Here is a 21,415-nt window from a genome sequence, read left to right on the forward strand (position 1 = left end):
CATTAGTTGTGACAAATGTAAGGCGCTAAAAATAGTGTAAACTGGGTGCAGGATATATGGAATCTCTCTGTATTATCTTTTCAACTTTTTAATAAATCTAAAACTATTCCTAAAATTAATAGTTTATTTTAAAGATTTATAGTTTTCTTTCATACAAGCAATAATCAGAAAACATAATGAAAGAAAAGGTTGCATTTATAACAACATTAGAAACTAAAATCTAAGAATAATCCTTAGGAAAAATGTACAAGGTCAATGTGAAGAAAACTCTAAAAAGTTTTATGTCTGAAGGACATAAAAGAAGACCTGAATAAATGATAAATGGAGAGATCACTTTGTGTCAATATTATAAAGATGTCCAGCCTCCCCTTCCCCAAAGTAATCCACAAATTCAATGCTACTTCAGCTTTTAAAAATTCAGTAATACCCCTGGGAAAATTAACAAAATGGAAGAATAAACATACAATAGAATAGCCAGGAAAATAATGAAAAGAAAGAATAACAAGGTAAAACTACTACTATGAAGGAAATATATGTAACTTGTCACTTAAAAATATGGTAAAACACATACACATACACAAAAGGAAAAATTAGGTATTCGTGCAAGATTACACAGATCAATAGAACAGAAAACCCAAAACACCCCAGTAGAAATTTAGATAATGAAACACATGATAGTCAAACCACTGAGGAAAAGATGGGATTGTTTAATAAATCAGGTTGACTGGGTCAACTGGCTGTCAAAAAAAAGAAAAGAAAGAAACTAACCGGCTCCTCACACATTGCTTACAGCAAAATAAGTTCCAGAATTCCAGACGGGCTAAACTATAAAACCATTAGAACTTTTTAAGTAAGGACTAACCTCCTTAAATATGCCTCTAGGTAGCGATAAAAAAGAACACCAAGAACCTAATAGGAAAAGCACATGGACTGCTCACAGAAATAAAAAATAAAAATGATCCTTAAGCATATGAAAAGCTGCTCAACCTCACTCATGATAGGAGAAATGCAAATCAAAACAACTAGAACACTATTTCTCACCTATGAAATTAGCAAAATTATGTGAGATCATAGAGAAGCAGGCACTTGCATCCATTGCTTATAGACATGCAAAGTGACACACACCTTTAGAGGACATTATGGCAGTATCTTTCAATACAAAAGCATTTACCCTTTGATGAAGCAATCCCACTTCTAGGAATTTATCTTATAAACATACCTGGACATACGTGAGATGATATTTGTAGAAGTTATTTAATGCAATATGGTTTGTGTTAGCAAAAGACTGCAAACAAATGTCCATCAGCAGGGAACAGGTTAAATAAAACAACATATTTATACAATGGAATACTATGCAACTATTAAAAAAGAAAAAAACCTGAAGAAGCCCTTTAGGTACCAATGGACAGATATTCAAGATATATTAAGTGGGGAGAAAAACAACAATATATAAAATAGTGTGGTAGGGGAGGGGGACAAAGACTTCAAATATGTTTGAATTTTCATCTGTAAGCATAAAGACATTGGTGGGATTCACAAGAAATTATTCACATAGTGATTTCTTGTGAGAGGTAGTGCAGAGGGTAGAAACTAGGAGGACAGTGGACAGGAATAGAAGGGCAACTTTTCACAACACACATTTTAGAGTCTAGTTTTTTTGTGTGTTTTCTTTTTAATTTAACAATGCAAATTTATTACTAAATTTAAAAAGAATTAGAAAAAAGTATGAATATTTTATAAACCTCAAACAGAAAATGCTTTTATAGCATGAAGAATATGTAAATTTGACTACTATAAATTTTTAATTATATACTCAAAACACCCTATCACAAAGTTAAAAAGCAAAGTAAGTGGAAAAGTTAATATATAACCAAGAGCTAACTTTCATAGATACAAAGGGCTTTCAAAAATCACTTAGAAATAGACAACATGACTTTCAAAAATGTAAAAAGGCTACGAAAGGCAGTTAAAAGAAAAAATATAATATATGTCTATTAAACATCTGAAGACACTCAAGGAACTCATAATTAAGGAAACACAAATTAAACCAAGATGCTATTTTATACTATTACACTGGAAAAGATTCACAATAACCAGTGCTGGTGGGAACAAAGGGAAACCAGTCCTTTCACACACTTGTGAGAATATAAATAGGTAGAACTTGTTTGCATTGTAGTTTGGCAACATATAGTCAAATTTTTGTGCATGCCAGTTGACCAAGCAATTTCCTTCCTAGGAACTTACTGCTACAAATTCCTACAGGCAGAATCTAACATGCAAAGATTCACCACAGTATGGTTTGTACTGGCAGTGAAAAAAGGTAACAACCTAAATGTCCACCAATAGGTAAATAATTAGATGTCACTATACAACCATTCGACTATACAAATGATACAATGAATGAAGAGCTACACATACTTAAGTGGAACCTATAATACAAAATAAATCCCACTTAGATATTTAAGGTATGCACACACATACACTGTATACAAACATGTCTTAATATATGTTTGTATATATATAACACCAAGAGTTAGCAGCCATTATCTCTGAGGAGTGAGAACTGGTAGGGGTAGAGAGAATAGAGAAGAAAACAGAACTTTTATATTTTGAACTATATATACCTAAGTTTTATCTAGAACATTTTCTACAACTAGTACTATTTTCATGAAGGAAAACTAAAAGAGGTTTTTCTAACTGGAGAGAGTGAGATGTTTAAGGAATACATTACACTTGGTAAAAAGTGTTTATCTAAGTGTTATTATTATCATTACCATAAAATCTACTCTATAGCCAGAATGGAAGGAATAAACTGAACAAAGGGGACTTTTGTTAAACCAGCAACCTAAGCAGAAAACAATAAGGTGTTTTCAGACATTCCCAATGACAGACTAAGATCTGCCATAGTAATTGTTAACTTAAGGTAGTCATCAGAATCGCCTACGGGCTTTTTCTGTTGGTTCATTTTGGGGAGGGGGAGATACGGTTGTTTTTCAAATTACGCATGCCCAGGATCTCCCCCAGATCCTGACTTATTGGAGTAGAACAGAATAGGATGACAGGCAAGCTAATTCCCAATTCTTAGATTTTTTTTTTTTTAAAGAAGAAAGGTAATGTTAACTTTGTCTCATATATCACCTATGTAGAAAGAAGACTGTATTATGTGTGAGAAGCAGAGATTCTCAAGTGATTCTCATGACACATACTAGTAAGAAACACAAAAAGGATTCCCAATAATCTTCCAAAACTAGTGAACAATGTCCTTTAAATTAAAAAAAGAAAAGTAGATTGAGGATTATCTCTACTTTACCATCGCTCTAGCTTGAGTTGTGATATGCGTTTTGCTACAGAAGGAAAAGCAATGAACAGTGACTCAAAATGGGAAGGGGAGAAATGCATAAACCCTAACTGGATCAAGGTGCATGCAGTATGAAACTATACCATAGAGAATTTTTTCTCTTCACCCCTACTAGCAATCAAAAAAATAGAAAGTTATAGTTGGCTGAAAGCTATGTCAACGCTTAGAAAAAGGTGAAGAGCTATATGGTACCCTTTGTGATTTCATAGTTACTTTAACTTTCTTTTTTATTTTCCCTATGGACACATCATTAATTAGGAAGAAAGTCAAAATACATAGCGAAAGCTTGAATAACACTGACAGTGCCTAATGATGTGAACAAAAATTATGCTATATTTGTCAGTAACTTAAAGATTACTAAACCAAAGGCAAAGTAACAATGAAAGGGAAATTTGCAATATAACACTAATCATGTTAAATAAGTTAAAATTTATAAATTCTAAGAATTATAACTTTGAACCATGAAATAAGATTTAAGTTTATAGAAATTACAGAGAATAGAGAAAATGAAAACAAAATGACACCACAATCAGGCAAATCCATAATACGGACCATTACATAAAATAATTGGTCTAGACTTTTAGAAGTCAATAGGAAGGGGGGTATGCTTAAACCCTAACTGGATCCTGGTTTGGTAAAGCTAGCTATAAATGACTTTTTTTAGATAACTGGGGAAATTTGAATATTAGGGAATTGTTAATTATTGTCAGTGTGATAGGGTGTTGCAATCATAGAAGATGCAGTCTGAAGCATTTAGGGGTAAAGTGTCATACCTATAACACACTTTCAGTTAAGTGAGATGTGTGTGAGAGATAATCTGTATCTAGGTGAAACAAATATGATATATAAAAAAAGTTCAGAATTCTTAAACCTAAGTGAAGGATATATGAGTGATCATGTACTACGCTTTCAACTTTCTTCATTCGAAAATCTTCATATTAAGAAATTAGAAAAGTAAGATCAATTTAAGCTTATTCTTCAATAGCACATAGCATATACTTTAATATTGCTGTGGCAAAGGGGGCTAAAAAAAGTAAGACTTTTTGATAATATAGTTTTTTCATTTTAATTACAGTATAATTTTTTTTAGATTAGGCATAGTCTTACTTATAAAACATCTCTAAATTGAAGATTTCACTGCTAAAATGCCCAAAAAGTCCCTTTACTTCCCTACAAAATACATTTGGGTTTTGTCATGGATATTTGTGAAGCTTGTGGAAATCATCTGAAATGTGTATTTTGACAGAAATAAAACAGGATATTGCCAGGTGTAAATGAAAATTGGTTTGGGTTTTCTTAACTGTTTGTTTTTACATCCTGTCACTTAACTGTTCCAGATACTTACCAGGAACAGCAATATTATGAATATAAATAATATTCTGAAATAAAATTTTTTAAAAATTTTAAAAAATATTTAACACATTGGACATATTATAGTACTTGAAAACAGAGCAAAACACCACAATGAAGAATATATATTCTTTTAATAAGCCATCTTTTCTCAAGAACAAAGATACATTTGCCTGGTGAGAAGATTATGTCCCAATACTCGAACCTTACAGGAATGCTACCATAAAACCTACCACAGTACTCTGAACACAATAAATGTTTTGCATGAATGAGTAACCCTCTGCATAAAGCCTTCTAGGAAATAACTGCATCCTTCCAATTCCTGAATACTTTATATGACACATAAGGGATTAATCATATTCTAACTGGTAATATGATTGTGTACTCACTTGTCTCATTGACTCTAATTTATAAATTAAGAACAACAGCATTACACAGGAAGCCAAGAGATTGTCTGGTGTCCATTCTGCCATTAATGAGGTCTAAAATCTTTTTCATCTTTAGAATTATTTCATTCATATAATTCTTTACATGTGAAATAATTCAATTTTAAAATAGTCTAATACAGGATACTGATCAATGCCCAATTCAAAAATAATTCAGAATATGCTCTTTTGTCTATCTAAAATGTATCCATCACAGGCGTAAAACCCTTTCACTAATTTTGCTTATAAGATACATTTGAGAAATTGTTTGAATTACATCATTCCTCAAAGAACAGAATCCCAGAATGCTAAGGGATTCTGAAAACATATCAAAGAAGATGAAACTAGATGCAACATAGTATCCTAGATTGGATCCTGGAACAGAAAAAGAACACTAGTGGAAAACTGGTAAAATCCAAATAAAGTCTGTAGTTTAGCTAGCAGTACTGTACCAATGCTAATTTCCTAATTTTGATAAACATACCATGGTTATATAGATGTTTATATTAGAGGGAGTTGGGTGCAGGATGTAAGAGAATTCTCTATACTATCTTTGCAGTTGTGCTGCAAATATAAAATTTTTTCATAAGTTTTTTATAAAAGATAACTATGGTGGTTGGATCTGTTTAGTTTATGTCTAGACAACACTGAAGGAGTGAGGAGGGATAGGAAAAGGAAAACAGCCAGATGCATGATTCAAGCTACTCTAACTTGTGACTAATCTTCCTGCCTATTCTTGGAGCTGCTGACACTTAGGGTTCTGTTCGGTTTGTACAAACCTCTAAAGAACAGAACTGCCCCCCCACCCCTTAAAACCTCAAAAGGAAACGACTTGCTTCTTCTTAGGTTGTCTTTTCTTTCTTATCATAATACAAAGCAACAGAGACTAGACCAATGATATAAGTTTTAAAAGCTGCAACTATCAGGTCGCAACGATAGAAAGGAAGAGAAGGAAAGTCTGAACTGTTTCGCAATTCTACCAAAGAAAGCATTAAGTCAGTTGAGGGGAGGAGGGGGCTGGCAGAGGAACCACAGGAACCAGAATGAATAGCTACTCATTTCACTGTGATTTGGTAAAACTCATGTCTATGCCAAATAAGTCAACAGTTGTAAAATCCACAGAATATTTGTGGATTTTTCCCCACCATCAGTCTCTGTCATTTCTGGTGTCACTCGCAGATGTCTCATATGTCCTAGCCCACCTATCAGATAATTCTCACCCTCCCCAGCTAGGCACAGAAACACAGGAAAACCATTTGCTTTAACTCAGATTAAATAACCGAAGGAAGCAATCAATCTCCTCACAGAGAAATGCCCGTTACTTGCTTATCAGTTGCTTGCTGTGAAAATTATCTGGATACAAAGAAGAAGAAAAAAATGAGATCGAAGTTGTTATGTGATATATGTTAGTGAAGTAAATTTACTTAATTTAGACTAAGAGAAGTTTGAATTATGAAATACTTTTAAGAGAAATTCTGCCTATTAACAGAAACAAAATATTACTGAAACAGTTTTATGCAACATTCCATTGAATAAGAAATTTATAAAAATAATAGTCTGTTTCGGAAAGTGTCAGGCAGGGGTGGGAAGACAGTACTCTCAATACTGTTAACAGGAATTTAAATTAGTACTACCATTCTGGAGGGCAATCTGACATTTTAACCATTTTCTTTTCAAATACTTTCTTCCTTTGGCTTCCAAAAGAGGTTCCTCTCTTGATTTTCCTCTTACTATTCTTGTCTCCTTTGCTGGTTTTTAAATGCAGTTGGGCCTTAGTCTGTCCAAGGCCATTCTCTTTTTAATGAGCTATACTATCTTCTCTTTTCTGCTCTGTGGCTTGGATTATCCTCTACATGCTGATAATTTCTGAGTCTTAGCCCAAATTTCTCCCCTGAATATTCCTCTTCAATAGTCTGAATTCATGTACTCCAACCTCAAAAGACCCTCAAAATTGTCCAGCTATCTGGATCCCTCGCTGGTCAGTTCACTTTCCCACTCTCCAAAAATAACAATAGCATTTCACATTTCTGGGATCCTCCTCAAACCCTGAATATCCTCCTCACATCCCCATTTACTCACAACAGAAAACACTTACTCTGTACTTCATGGAGAACACACAAATCATAAAACAACAACCTCCACTTTTACTACTGTTTATTACTAACTTCCTCAGCCAGCATTCATCCTTACCTCCTTTCTCCTTTCTAGGGTTGATCCCTTACTATCAGGTTGATCCCATACTACCTGTGCTCTCTCTATACCACAACCTTATTTTGCCTTCTCATGAACCTTGAGTTATTATCTATCAATTTTTCTCATTCTCACATTCATATTCTCATATCTCAATATAAAGATTCACTCAAACCCCCTACTTTGGAAGTCAAGCCCTCAATATTGAGGCTTGCTCTTGTAAAACTTATGGCTATAACGGCGAGGCTAACTCTGCCTATAATTGTGCCTAGGAGTCACCTCCAGAGAACCTCTTTTGTTGCTCAATGAAGACTTTCTCTCTCTAAGCCTAACTCTGCAAATAAATTCATCACCCTCTCTCTGAAGTGGGACAGGACCCCAATAAGAATGAGCCTTCCTGGTAACATGGGACATGGATTCCGGGAAATAGCCTGACCCTGGCATCAACGGATTGAGAATGCCTTTTTGACCAAAAGGGGAGAAGAAGGGCAAGACAATAAGGTTTTAGTAGCTAAGAGAATTCTAACAGAGTCAAGAAGCTGTCCTGGAGGTTACTCCTATGCAAGCTTCACCTAGATATGCCAAATGACCACAATATGATAAGCCCAAGTCAATAGCAGTCCCCAAAACCTTAAAGAATACCCGGATCCCTATCTGAGACTATAAAAGTTTCACTCACTAAGTTTATTTGTCAGAAACTTAAATCCTTCAGAGAGCTCCTATGCCAGCTAAGTCCCAAAACCCAGAGGCAACAGCCTCTTCAAGAACATCAACTAGATGTGCCCCCTTTGCTCATAAAGTTGACACCCCTTTTCAACATCAACAGGTTGAGTGGTCACTGCCGAGACATCCCTGAAGATCAGGAAAGTGATTAAACTAGAGGAAGGGGTAGCAACAGACAAGACAGAATTTAACAAAGGATTATGAATACTGAATCTTTACATAATTTTCTTTTTCTTAGTTGCTAGGGTATTAGAATAGCTAGAAAGAAAGAACTGAAATGGTGGAAGTGTAACACATAGGATCCTTTGCAATTTGTTCTATAGCCACTTGTTAAACTGTAATTTGAAAGCTATACCGTTTTGTATATATGTTATATTTCACAATAAGGAAATAAACTATGGTACTATAACTCACAACAACTTTGGAAATTTCCTATATATCTACTTGTTAAATCATACTTTGAAAGATATGGGTTTTTTGTATATACGTTATATTTCACAATAAGGAAATAACTGAAACTGTGGAACTGTAATCAATAATATTTTTTTAAATTTCCTCTCTACTTGTTAAATTGCACTTGGAAAGTTATCACTTCTATGTATATATGTTATATTATACAATAAAAAAAGATTTAAAAAGATTCAATGTTTGATAAATGAATTATTATTTCTCAAAGGAAATCCAACGAGTCTACTTCTAAGAATTTATAAAAAAAGACTAGTACAAAGATTTAACTACAAGATTCACCCTAATGTTTTCTAAATAGCTAAAAACTGAAAACAAGCTACATCGCTAATAACAGGAAAATGATTAAATACACTGTAACATATCCATACTATGGACTACTACAGAGCTATTAGAAAAGCCACTTCTTTTTTTCAAATGGTAACATTCACAATTTATAATCATATGAAAAGAAAAGGCTTCAAAACAATAAGAATGCTATGACCCCATTTTTATAAGGAAAGAAGTATGTTATGTATTAATAAGCTCAAGTAATTTTGGTTACTAAAATGTTCAACAGTCTGGGTGACAAGATTACAGATGGATTATATTTTCTTTTTATTTACCTTTAATTTATGATTTAGCCAAATAAAGAAGAATAAAATTAAACAAAATGATTCTACTGCACTGACAAAAGAGAGAAAAATTTAAATATTGGGCAAATAAAAGTACAGTACTAAAGAACTACTAAAATTGAAATGTAAGGATAAAGCTGGCAATTATAATTATTTTAAATTAAAACATGTTCTTATCAAGAAATAAAGTTTTCTAATTTCTTTGAGTTTTGATAAAAACTTACCCTTGTGCTAGGTGGTAACTTTATACATAATAGCCAAAAACTAGAAACAGCCTAGGTCTTCATCTGTAGGAGAATGGATAAAGATGAACAAACTATAGTATATTCATACAAAGGAATATTACTCAGCAGTGAAAAGGAACAAGCTATTGATACATGGATGAATCTCAAAAACATGCTGAGTGAAAAAGTCTTATATAAAGTACACCCTACATGATTTCATTTATATGAAGCTCTAGAATGGATAAACTAATAATATAATGGGGGGGAAAGCAACAGGGAGGGAGGATCACTTAGGAAGGGCAAGTGGAAACATTTCACACATGACAAGGGTTTGTAGTACAGAGGTACATACATTTATCAATGCTTATTGAATGGTTCACTTGAGATCTGTACCTTTTAGAACTCTAGTGACTGACATACATGCTGAAGTGCTTTGGGGCGATCTGTACTGATGTCTGTAACCTTACTTTGATATGAATTCCCCCTAAAAATAGACGGACTGATGGATAGATAAAGGGATACACAGATAGATACAGAATTAAACAAATGCAGAAAAACGCTAACTGTAGAATTCAGGCTGTGTGTTCAATTCTTTCAACTATGCTTATATATCTGAAAATTCTCACAATAAAATGTTAGGAAAATTCTAACTTTCAGTAAAGTCAGTTAGAGAAAGCAAACTATCTGGTTAAATCTGTCTATTCAAATCCTAGAAAAGAAAGAGAATTGGAGCAATTTTTCAAGTGACAGAAAACATCCTATCTATATTTAACAGAGGACCCTAAAACATTTTAGGAATCAACTGCCATTTTTGTAGAATCACAAACTTTTTATAAGTCAACAAATATGGCTGCTTTCTTGGAAACTTCATTGGTAAAACATCTTTGGACAGTGCATCCTTTATTATAAGTGATAGAGAAAGGAGAGCTATATATCTGCCATAGCCAATTATGGAAATAACTATTTTTATTTCCACATTTTTCATAATACTGAAAATACCGGTAAGAAAAGGCACAGGATATAGGTCAACTACTCATAGAACTTTTCCTAATGGACACAGAAAATACTCTAGTAGTAAATGATCACGTTTAACTGTTAATTTTTAAATATGAAAATTCCTGTTCTAGTCATCTTAACTATATCTTATTTACATTGATCTTTAAAATACATTTACATATTTGAGAAAGAAAATACTTGAAGGCCACAGAGAAGTCTTCACTAATAAAGGATTTATCATTCTGTGTATGAGAAAAATCACCTATTAATAACGATAATGAAGGTAACTAGGAAGGAAAAGTTGAAACCTTCATAAATTTTATTTGAATGGTTTAGTTTCTGAATACACTCTCTCCAAATGGAGTAACATAACTGCATATATTATGTATATAAATGTATGTATAATGGCACAAATTTGTATATTCAAAAAAATTTAAGGGTTTTTCAAGAGTCATTCTGTATTTCATTTTTCAGTAAGTCTCTATTTATCTTTCACACGGGCACTGAATCTAACCCCCAAGGAAGATGTGTCTCCACCATATAATACAGACTTCCACATTTCTCCCCACACCCTAGTTAAGTTGATAAGTCTAAAGAAGGGTCATCTATAATTAAAAACATATAATAAAAAATTCTTTTAACAAGTATTTATTCAGAGCTTAATATGAGCCAAAGACAAGAGTGGACACGGGATATACACTGATGAATAAATCAAACATGGTCCCTGCCCTGATGGAACTTACAAGCAATTGAGGGAGGAAGGCAATGTTAGAGACAGCAACATTGTAATAAGTGCTATGGAGAAATTTACAATATGAAATGACATACATGGTTATCACGTCAGGTCTCTCTGAGGAGAAGACACTGAAGCCCAGCCCTAAAGAAAAATCATCAGCCAGTCTTACAAAGCACAAGAGGTAAGAATATTCCATCAGAAGACACAGCATGTGCAAAGACCTAGAGGGGTAAAAAGCTCAGCAGATTCAAGTAGCAGAAAGAAGGCCAATGCGACTACAGCACAATGGGAAAACTGGACAAACTGTAGGCAAATGCCAGAATTTACATATCCTTGCTAAGGATATGGCTTTTATTCTAAGTGCAAAAGAAAATCACTGAAGGATAGTAAAAGCAGGAGTGACATGAACAGATTTCTTTCTTTTACCATGTGGAAAAAGTTGTAAAGTGGTAAGAATAGAAGCAGAAGACAAATAAGGAGGCTAGGGTAGCAGCACAAACAAAAAATGGCATGGACTAGGGGGTGGAAAGGGAGGATTGAGATCTTGTGGCAGTAAACGGGTAAGATTTGCTCATAAGGCAAGGAAGTAGGGGATGGTTTGAGCAACTAGATACAAGATGATGCCATTAAGTGAGAAGTTGAGTGCAAGGGTTTAGTGGGGAATCAAAAGTGATTTTAGACACAATACTTTTGAGATGCCTATGAGACAGTCAAGAGTTAAGGTGAGTAGGCACGTAAGTAAGGGGATGGGAATTAGGGGTATATTGACCAAGTTCCTTAAACTAACTTGGAGTTTTCATAAAATACAGACTATTGAGCCACACTCGAAATCTATGGAATCAGAACGGGCATGTGCTCATTTTTAACATGTCCAAATGACTGACGTTCATCAGAGTTGAATAACCACTTATGTAAATATATTTTAATGTTATATTTTATCACCTAGGGATATAACTCTTTACAGAAGAAAACAATATGCTGAGCAATATAGAAATAACGGTTTGACTTAATAAATCCAGAACTGTCTAATGTCCTCCAGACATACAACTTTATAGCAGAAACACTATTCTAATTAGCCATTCTTTCAAATAACATTTACCAAAAGCCACTCTAGGTGAATAATATCTTATATTTCATAAATATTTTCTTAAAAAACACCCATGAAATATCTCACAAATGAGTAAATCAAGGTTTGGAAAGGTGAAGAGTCTTGCCCCAAGAACACATAATCAATAACAGAGCCAAGACTCAAAAATCAAAACAACACTGATTCCAGTCTGCTTTCCACCATATGAAAATGCTGCCCACCCCCAAGAAGCTCACCATCTGTGGCATGTCATGTAAAAAAATAATTATAACAAGATAAAACAGGGTAAGTGCCATAAAGGAAACAGAATGGACAATGATAGCTAAGAAGGAAAAAATTGCTTCTTGATTTTCATTTCTTAAAAGCCCTATAATTGGATTCTTGAGAAACCATGAACTCTACCTTTTGAAGCATCCACAAAAGCTGTATGTGACAGTCTGGATGTATTATGTCCCCCAAAACGCCATGTTCTTTGATGCAATCTTGTGGGGGCAGATGTATTAGTGTTGATTAGGTTGAAACCTTTTGATTGAGTGCTCCATGGAGATGCAACTCAATCAACTGTGGGCAAAAACTTTGATTGGATAATTTCCATGGAGGTGCTACCCCACCCATTCAGGGTGGGTCTTAATTAAATCACTGGAGCCATATAGAAGAGCTGACAGAAGGAATTTAGTGCTGCAGCTGAGAGACACATTTTGAAGACAGCCGTTGAAAGCTGATGCTGACATTTCGGAGAACGCCATTTTGAAACACAACCTGGGAGCAAGCAGGCACCAGCCACATGCCTTTGGAGCTAATAGAGGTTTTCCAAACACCATTGGCCATCCTTCAGTGGAGGTACCCTATTGTTGATGCCGTAGCTTGGATACTTTTAAGGCCTTAAGACTAACCTTGCAACCAAATAAACCCCCTTTATAAAAGCCAATCTATTTCTGGTGTTTTGCATAATGGCAGCATTAGCAAACAGGAACACTGTAACAGACAGCAAGTTTTTGAATCATACTCAAATAGGCCCAAGAGTTCCTGACTCAACATTCAACTTCTTCATTGACTTAAGCTCCTTAAAAAAAAAAAAAAAAAAAAAAAAAAAAAGGCAGCCTCTACTGTGGCTTTGGCTTCAAAAAGCCCTTGGTAAATCCTGTCTATGGTCACAAAAGAAGTCACTGACTGCTAAGCCTCAGGTATCCTCAAAAGTAAAACAAGGACACAGAGTTTGGGATAAATAATCTATATATACACACTTAAACAGTCATTATCACTTGTAGTTATTATTGGAAGAACATACAAATAATAATCTATGGCCGGCTGAGATTTTATTTTAACATAATGCTGCATTTTGCTTTACTTTAAGAAAATACTTGAAGCTATCTAACTCAATACAATAAGTAGCACTGGACTATTTTCTGAACTGTTTACAAATCCTCTTTGCTGGCGACCTCTAAATTAGTATCAATCCCCTGACTATAAACTCAGGGACACTCTGTACCTATCCTTTCATAATAGTTCTAATATTTGTAATTTTCATTGTCTCCAGGTTAAAAGTTTCTCAAAGGAAGAAGCTATGACTTATTCATTTCTATTCTTCATTTAATACCTGAGTATATACTTGGCATTGATCTCGATCCTCAAAATACAGCAGTGAACAAAATAAAATCCCTGCCCTTTTAGAGCTTATACTCTAGTGTTTTAATAGAGAGGCATTAAACAAGTAAATATACACCAACTAGTGATATGTGCTATTTAAAAAGAGGTACTTCCAGGTAAATACCAGAAGAGAGTGAAAACAGGGTGGCAAACAGATAGTTGTACACCAATGTTTATGGCAGCATTATTCACAAAAACCAAAAACTGGAAACGACCCAAGTGTCCATTAACAAATGAATGGATGAAGAGGCTGTGGTACATACATATAACAGAATATTATTTGATGATCATATGAAAAAAATGAAGTCATGAGACACACCGCAAATCGAAAACATTATGCTCAGTGAAATAAGCAAGACATAACAAAAATCGTATGACATCACTTTTAAGAGATGACTTCTAACGGCAAATTCACAGAGATAGAAAGGATTAGAAGGGGGAAGGAGGGTTTGGGAAGGGGAAGTATCTGTAAAAACAAAAATAATTACTAAAAAAAGAAACTTTGGGGAAAAAAAGCAAAACAGACTTTCGTAAATGCACAGCTAATTACTAAAGAAGATAAGGAAAATTCCTAGGGGCTCAAAACAAGAAGCCAACTGAAAACCAGAGTGGTGATCTTATAAATTGGTGCTGTGGCTGCCCTTAGGGCAAGAAGAGATCTTGGAAGTCTCAGGGCTTAGGTTTTGATGCCCATATGAGTTGGGGGAGTATATTAGGTGACAAATTATCACAACTTTGGCCTAAAACAACACAGGTTTCTTATCACACACTTTCCGGGGGTGGGCGGTTATTGTAGGAAGTATTGTAGGAGCTGGGGAAGTTACTATTTTATAGAGGGTAACAGCAAGGGCCTTGCATGGTATGTAAGAGAAACCTGAAATAAGTGGAGCAACCCACAAAGATATCTGGAGGGGGAGAACAAGTGCAAACGCCCTGAGACATGCTTTGTTGTGTGGGAAAATGGCAAGAAGGGGATGTGTGTGTGTCTGTGGGTGGGGGGAATAGAGTCACATGGGAGGAGAGGGTCTGAGCGCAGGTTCTGAGCACAGAACCTTCTGCTTGGAGGATAGATAGCAAAGAATGGAAGTGGTGAGCCTCATTTAGGATACTGCAAATATTCAGGAGCGAGAATGATGGCTTGGAACCAAGGAAGTGATGATGGTGATGATAAGCAGTTGGATTCTAGGGGGTTTTAAGGTAGAATCCACAGGACTTGCTGATGGACTAGATGTGGAGAGAAAGGAAGAGAGGAGTTAAGGGAGAATTCCAAGGCTTGGGACAGTGGTGTTCCATTAACTGAGATGAGAAAGAGAAGAAAATTCTTTTTTCCCAGAACCTAGCAAAGTGTTTGGTACACAGTAGGTGCTCAAATATTTATTTGAGAATTGAATTTAACTGAATAAACTCCCAAAATGAAGCAGGTAAACTCAATGTATTGGTTTCCATTTGCTCTAAATTTCCTTTAGTAATGTCTGCTAATTACACAGGGATTTAACCATGATCACAGTTTATTGCAGGGGCTAACAGAGAAACCTTATACTGCCACACAACAACTAATTCTAATATCTAAAGAATCAGTTTCAGTTTTAAACTTACAATTCAGGTAGCTATAAGAGAAATCTGCTATGAAAGCTCTGTGACAGCCTGAGTATTCTTACACCTAATTAACCTGTTCATTAATAATGTCATACCCCTGGAAGGCAGGGTAGTGCAAATAGAACTCCCTAGGCCAGACTTAGTTGAAAATTATAACTCTTAATGATACATTTTCAGAAAGGGACAACACTGAACAAGTCCTCTAAAAAAAAAAAAAAGCCTATATAAGCCATCAGCAGTTTTAAAAACTTTTTTTAACCTCAAACAATAAGACCCTTCAAAACAATCTAAATGAAAAATTTTAATTTTTGAAAATATGAAATTGAGCACATCTTCCCCTAAGGAGGCACTTTTCCCAATTAGTGAAACTGAGCTTCACTTAGGGAAGAATTTGGTTTCCTGACCTTTGGCACTTCTTTTAGTCATATTCCCGGATCTTCTAACCCATCACTCTTACTCTGGCTCCGTGAAGAACAAGTTAGCAAAAATATATTCAAAGGAATTCTCCTTTTAAAAAAAAGGATGGGAGTGGAGAGTACCATCCCTTTATCCCTTCCGGTAACGTTAGAAATTTAAGTGAGGCTTAAGTATCATCTCTCTCCACATTATTTCCCTAAGGCCCCACCCTAACCTGGTGTGCTTAAAAAAAAAAAAAAAAGAAAAAAAAAGTGCTTTACAAATTTCAGTGAAAATACAGTTAAAAAAAAAAAAACAGACTATTCAGAGAAGCCGATCGTACCGAATTCAGCAACAGGCAGTACTTTCCTTTTTCTTATCAGTTAAAGGCCTTGAACCAACCCAAACAAATCTGCAGAAATGCCAGCCAGATTCCTGCGTATCTTCCCTGCTCCCTCCCCCCAACAAAGCTGGCCTGGAAACACAGCAGCCACTGATGAAGGAGAGAACAGAAAGGAAGTAGTGGTGAGCAAAACAATGATTTGGGGAGGCATGAAGGTTAAGTGCTGGGTTTTCAACCACCACCTAGAAGCGAATAAGAGCCTGGGCGATCCACAAATAACATTCCAAACAGAGCAAAGCACATCCTTCTCCCAATCTAAAGGCTCCGCACGCGGATTAGAGGCGAGGTGAAGGAAGGATTCTCCCCCGAGAGGAGGAGCGAGAACCGCCTCGGGTGAAGGGAGTGCCCAAGGGTTGCCCAAGCAGCGGAGGAACTGAGCGCAAATAAGCAAGCGTGCCAAGAATAAATGCGGCGTCTCTTTAAGGAGCAAAATGTTCGGCGCCTACCACAAAACACCAAGGGAAGAGAGTCCCAGCAGGGATTTACCTAGTCAGGTAAAAATGCTGAAGTGGCTACAGGTAAAGGACACCCCTCACCCCCCCACACTCCCCCAAAGAGGGAGCCAAGGAAGCTACTACTACTCAGTAAACGGGTTGGGGGGACGGGGACTGGAGGGGGGATGGCTGCTTTTGATTCGTTTCTCATTTCATCACTGAAATAGGGGAAGCCCGAGAGAGCAGCGGGGAGTAGAGGTGGGGGAGGGGAGCATGAGACCGATTGGGGCTACGGTCCTTGGGGATGGGGGGGACGGGAGCGCAAGATAGTGGGGTGCGCTCACCGGGAAAAGAAAGAGGGCGCAAACCCTGCCCCGGGCCAGGGACTCTGGAAACCCGGCGCTTCCCTGCCAGCCAGAAGGGGGAAGAAGCCACTCTCCTCCCCGCCCCCACACTCACCATGTAGAGGGTGAAGGGCAGGCCAAGCAGAAAGAGCCACAGGTAGAGGTGCAGCGCGTTCACGAAGGTGGCCTGGTGCGGGTCGTAGTACCAGCCTCCGCTGAGCGCGGCCCACACCCCCTGCCGGAGGATTTGCAGCGTCTGCGACCCCATCCCCACCCGGCGCCGCCGCCGCCGCCGCCGCCGCCGCCGCCGTCCCCTCCCCGGCCCCAGCTCTGCCTCGGTCGCCGGAGCCTACAGCTGCCCGGTCTATCCCCCTTCGGAACTCGGGGAGAGCGGGTCGGCGCTTCGGCGGTCGCTAGTGCTGCAGCAGGAGGAGGAGGCAGCGAACCAGGAGGAGGAGACCGAGGAGGAGGAGGCGAGCAACGGGGAGGAGGAGAACGAAAAAGAGGAGGAGACCGGCCTCCAGACCGCCGCCGCCATCTTGTCTCTTAACACCCGGAGCTGGAGCCAGGCCCCCGCCGCCCGTGGCCCGCCAGCGCCGCCGCCGCCGCCGCCGCCGCGACCCCCGCCAGCCACCAGCCCTGGGCCGGGCGGAGAGGCAAGTCCGACGCCCGGGAGAGTCGGGGAGGAAGCCGCGCCCCCTCCAGCTCCGCCTCCCCTCTCCCTCCGCCTCCTCTGTCCGCTCCGCGCTAGTGAATGCAGCGCCTCGGGCGTCGCGGGCGCCTCCTGCCGGCGCCGGCGAAAAGCGCGCGCTGATCCGGGCCCGGGAGGGCCCGCTACACCGAGGTGGGAAACGTGGACGCTAGCCCGTTGCGCATCTAGTAAACGAACTTGGCATGTTCATTTACCAAACCCTAAGCAGAGTCTTTCTGACTCGGAAACAAACAGACCTTTTTTTTCTTCGAGGAAGCATCTTGGCTGACATTTTATGGTATTTACTAGAGACCTAGAAATAATTGAGGCTCACGTTTGAGATATTCACTGAAGGACCAAAAGAATTGGGTACGGTTGATGATAATGTTGAAAGGTCACCAACACACCCAACTTGAGCAAGAATTGTGTTGACCTTTGGAGTGGGCTGGAGGTCCATAGGTAAGAATTGGGGGCATATAGTATTTCCAAAGATGGATAAATTAATATAAGTTGCACGAGATATAAAAGAGTGGGGTGGACAGGTTCATTATTTGTACACGGTGTTGAAGAATAACCTATCTGACTTGGTTTATTTAAGTTTGAAGTTTGAGTTTATTATAGCAATGAAGATACTCTATATTCCTGGATTAAAGTTGCTATGATTAATGAGGAAAACGAGAAGAAAAAAAAAAAAACTGGTGACATTTTAAGAAGGTAAATGAAAAACAATAGTAATACCTCCCAGTGCTATACCGCTTCACAGTTTTTCAAACGTTTTCACGCCCATTTGATTTGGCTTTCACAACACTCCTGTAAGGTGGCAGGTGGGGGCTATCCTTATTTTATAGATGAAGAAATTGAAGCTCAAAGAGACTAAACGTGCCCAAGTAATGAGTGATAGAGAATAACTCTGAAACTGCTCGTCATCCTAACCACATGGACTGAACTTTGGAAGTTTGCTTCTGAGCACTTTCCACCTCATCCAGTCAGGTAAGAGTACACACTGGTCAAAAACTGTTCAGCAGTTTCCAGTTACCTGTGGCCAATATAAATTTATGACCCGTTCTCAAAGTGTAGTCTCATGACCAACTTTATCAGCGTCACCTGAAAACTTGTTAGATATGCAAATTCTTAGGCACCACTCCAGAGAAACTCTTGGGGTGAGACCCAGGATTCTGTTTTAACAAGCCCTCCAGAGGATTCTAATGCACCTTAAAGTTTGAAACTACCTTTATAAAACACCATGCCCAGCCTGATTGGTTTGTTTCCTTATAGCCACAAAGCCAGAGTTCCAATGAGATACCTTGAAATTGAAAGAAGTAAATGAAAACTGGCCAGAATATACTTTTAAATATATTGGTATGCCAAAAAGCAAAATTAATGCTAAATGTGCCGGTTCAAATGTATTGTGTCCCCCAAATGCCATTATCTTTGTGGTCTTGTGGGACAGACCTTTTGGTGCTGGTTAGATTTGCTTGGAATGTGCCCCACCCAGGTGTGGGTGGTGACTTTGGTGGGATACTCCCATGGAGATGTGACCCCACCCATTCAGGGTGGGCCTTGATCAGTGGAGCCATATAAAACATGCTGACTCAAAGAGACTGAATGGAGTGCAGCTGTGAGTGACGTTTTGAAGAGAAGCAAGCTTGCTAGAGAGGAACGTCCTGGGAGAAAGCCATTTTTTGAAACCAGAACTTTGGAGCAGACGCCAGCCACGTGCCTTCCCAGCTAACAGAGGTTTTCCGGACGCCATCGGCCATCCTCCAGTGAAGGTACCCGATTACTGATGTGTTACCTCGGACACTTTATGGCCTTAAGACTGTAACTGTGTAGCCAAATAAACCCCCTTTTTATAAAAGCCTATCCATCTCTGGTGTTTTGCATTCCGCAGCATTAGCAAACTAGAACACTAAATAATGCAGTTTTTCAATTAAAATAGTGGCCCTGAGGCTTAGCCATACACACAAGTTGTCAGGTTTTTATTCATTTCCCCTAAGGGATACAGGAAAGTTCTCTGAGCAAGTTTTGGAAGTGATCCCAAGCTTTCCAACACAAGGATGTAAACAAAGGTAAAATTCCACCACCACATCAGTTTCCATACCTGCAAATATCTGCTGTAGTTGAATATAAAAGTATTAATTGCAATAGGGGCGAGGTGGACTGGAAGAAATCAAAAGTAGGACTGGATACATCCATGAAGTTGGAGGCAGACCCAGCTGGCATGATGGATGTGCAGCCTGAAGACAGATATGTAACCGGCAGCAGGCCAGGAAGACAGCCGGCATCAGGCTGGTTCAACAGAGAGAATGCGAGCATTGTAAGCCAATGGACAGCTGGAAGATCCAGGAGCAAGCAAAAATTGGGAAATCATGGCAGGCATTAATAAAGAAATCTGTTGCTTATAATAAGGCCAGCCTTAGAGCTTTCTGCCAGGTCTGGACCCCATTCCCTAAGGGAAACTGACAAAAACAAGTAGAATTCAAGTCTTTGTGCAGATATACAGAAGATTTTGAGGGGAAAGACTTGGACTAAGGGAAATAAAACAAGTATCCAAAGATCATATCTGTGGGACAGAGTGAAACTTAGAAACAAAGCTGGATCCTAATACCTAAAACTGAGACCTAATTTCACACTGAGTTAGTGGTTGACTTGTATTGAGGTTCCAGAGCAGTAATATAGAACTCTTAATTCCCCTCCTGTATGTCTGGAATTGATCCTAGTGCCTAGAAATGGGAGTCATATGAAACTAATCACTGGACAAAAAGGGGCTAGCAGGATGGACAGGCCCAGAAAATAAAATAAAGGCAGTTATAGACCACAGCTTTCAGCTCTGGATAGGCATGAACATTTTAGAAAAATGCTAATTAACTGATGTAGGAAGTTAGCCACTGAGAATTCAGTGAAAAGGTTGACCTTTCCAAATGACTGACTCAGTCACAGAAGAGGGTACAGTAACTTTCAAAATGTTCATAAATGCTGCCACAACAAGCTTCCCATTTTATAAACAGGAAGCCAAAACACACAAAGGTTAAATGGTTTGCCCAAGGTAATCGTATATGCCCATAATACATAAGAACAGGAAAAAACTAAGGAGTGTAATTTGCTAAGTGTTAGCTCTATTAGCCATACATAAAAGCTATTAATAATGATATACTTAGCATGTCAAAGTTAGCGGCCATGGCATACAACCAACCACTACCTGACATTTGCTCATCTTTCAGCTAATCCTATTAAAATTGTACTTCTTGGCTAGCTCGTAGGCCCCTTGAGGACTGGAAATGCTCTAATAACAGATGCTCTCTCCTGACTGACAAGGACAAAGCTGAGTGTACAAAACCTTCTTAAGACCCCAGCCAAGCCTTGTCTTGCTTGTCTTGGATCAGAGATATAAAAACTGCAGCTTTGATCAGTTTATGGTGAGGCAGTTATCTACTTTAGACATTATAGCCCACATATCCTGCCACCAACCGAAGAGCAGTAGGAATCCAAATCTTCCTTCCATTCTGGACCAGCCGTTCTTTTTTATACTCGCAGTGAAACGAACATTTTCCAAATCATCCAGCACACTTGAGTCCTCATATATCTCCCCTAGCTACCTTCCTCCCAGCCCCTCATGGTTCTCAAGGTTCTTCTAATAGTCTTTCTCCTCCTTGACCTTCCCTTTGCATTGCCAGAACAACCATCCTGGTAGATGTCCTCATCAATTTATACTTAAATTATCCCAACAGCTTCCTAC

The 21,415-nt window shown here is 38.1% G+C and overlaps 1 protein-coding gene across 9 annotated transcripts in view; it reads right to left on the minus strand.

The window, feature by feature from the left end:
* PCNX1 (pecanex 1) overlaps window positions 1-17,276 on the minus strand; it is a 206,691-nt gene extending 189,415 nt beyond the window's left edge. For 5 of the 9 annotated variants that reach the window (XM_037832388.1, XM_037832395.1, XM_037832394.1 and 2 more), the window contains exon 1: window positions 17,104-17,276. In XM_037832388.1, coding sequence (XP_037688316.1) covers window positions 17,104-17,256 — 153 coding nt within the window. In that variant the 5' untranslated portion in view covers window positions 17,257-17,276. The remainder of the gene's footprint in view (window positions 1-17,103) is intronic. The other 4 variants (XM_037832397.1, XM_037832396.1, XM_037832390.1 and 1 more) reach the window with 1 other exon arrangement.
* Window positions 17,277-21,415: the final 4,139 nt, after the last annotated feature.

The sequence above is a fragment of the Choloepus didactylus genome, chromosome 4 (genome assembly GCF_015220235.1).
Source record: "Choloepus didactylus isolate mChoDid1 chromosome 4, mChoDid1.pri, whole genome shotgun sequence".
NCBI lineage: Eukaryota > Metazoa > Chordata > Mammalia > Pilosa > Megalonychidae > Choloepus > Choloepus didactylus.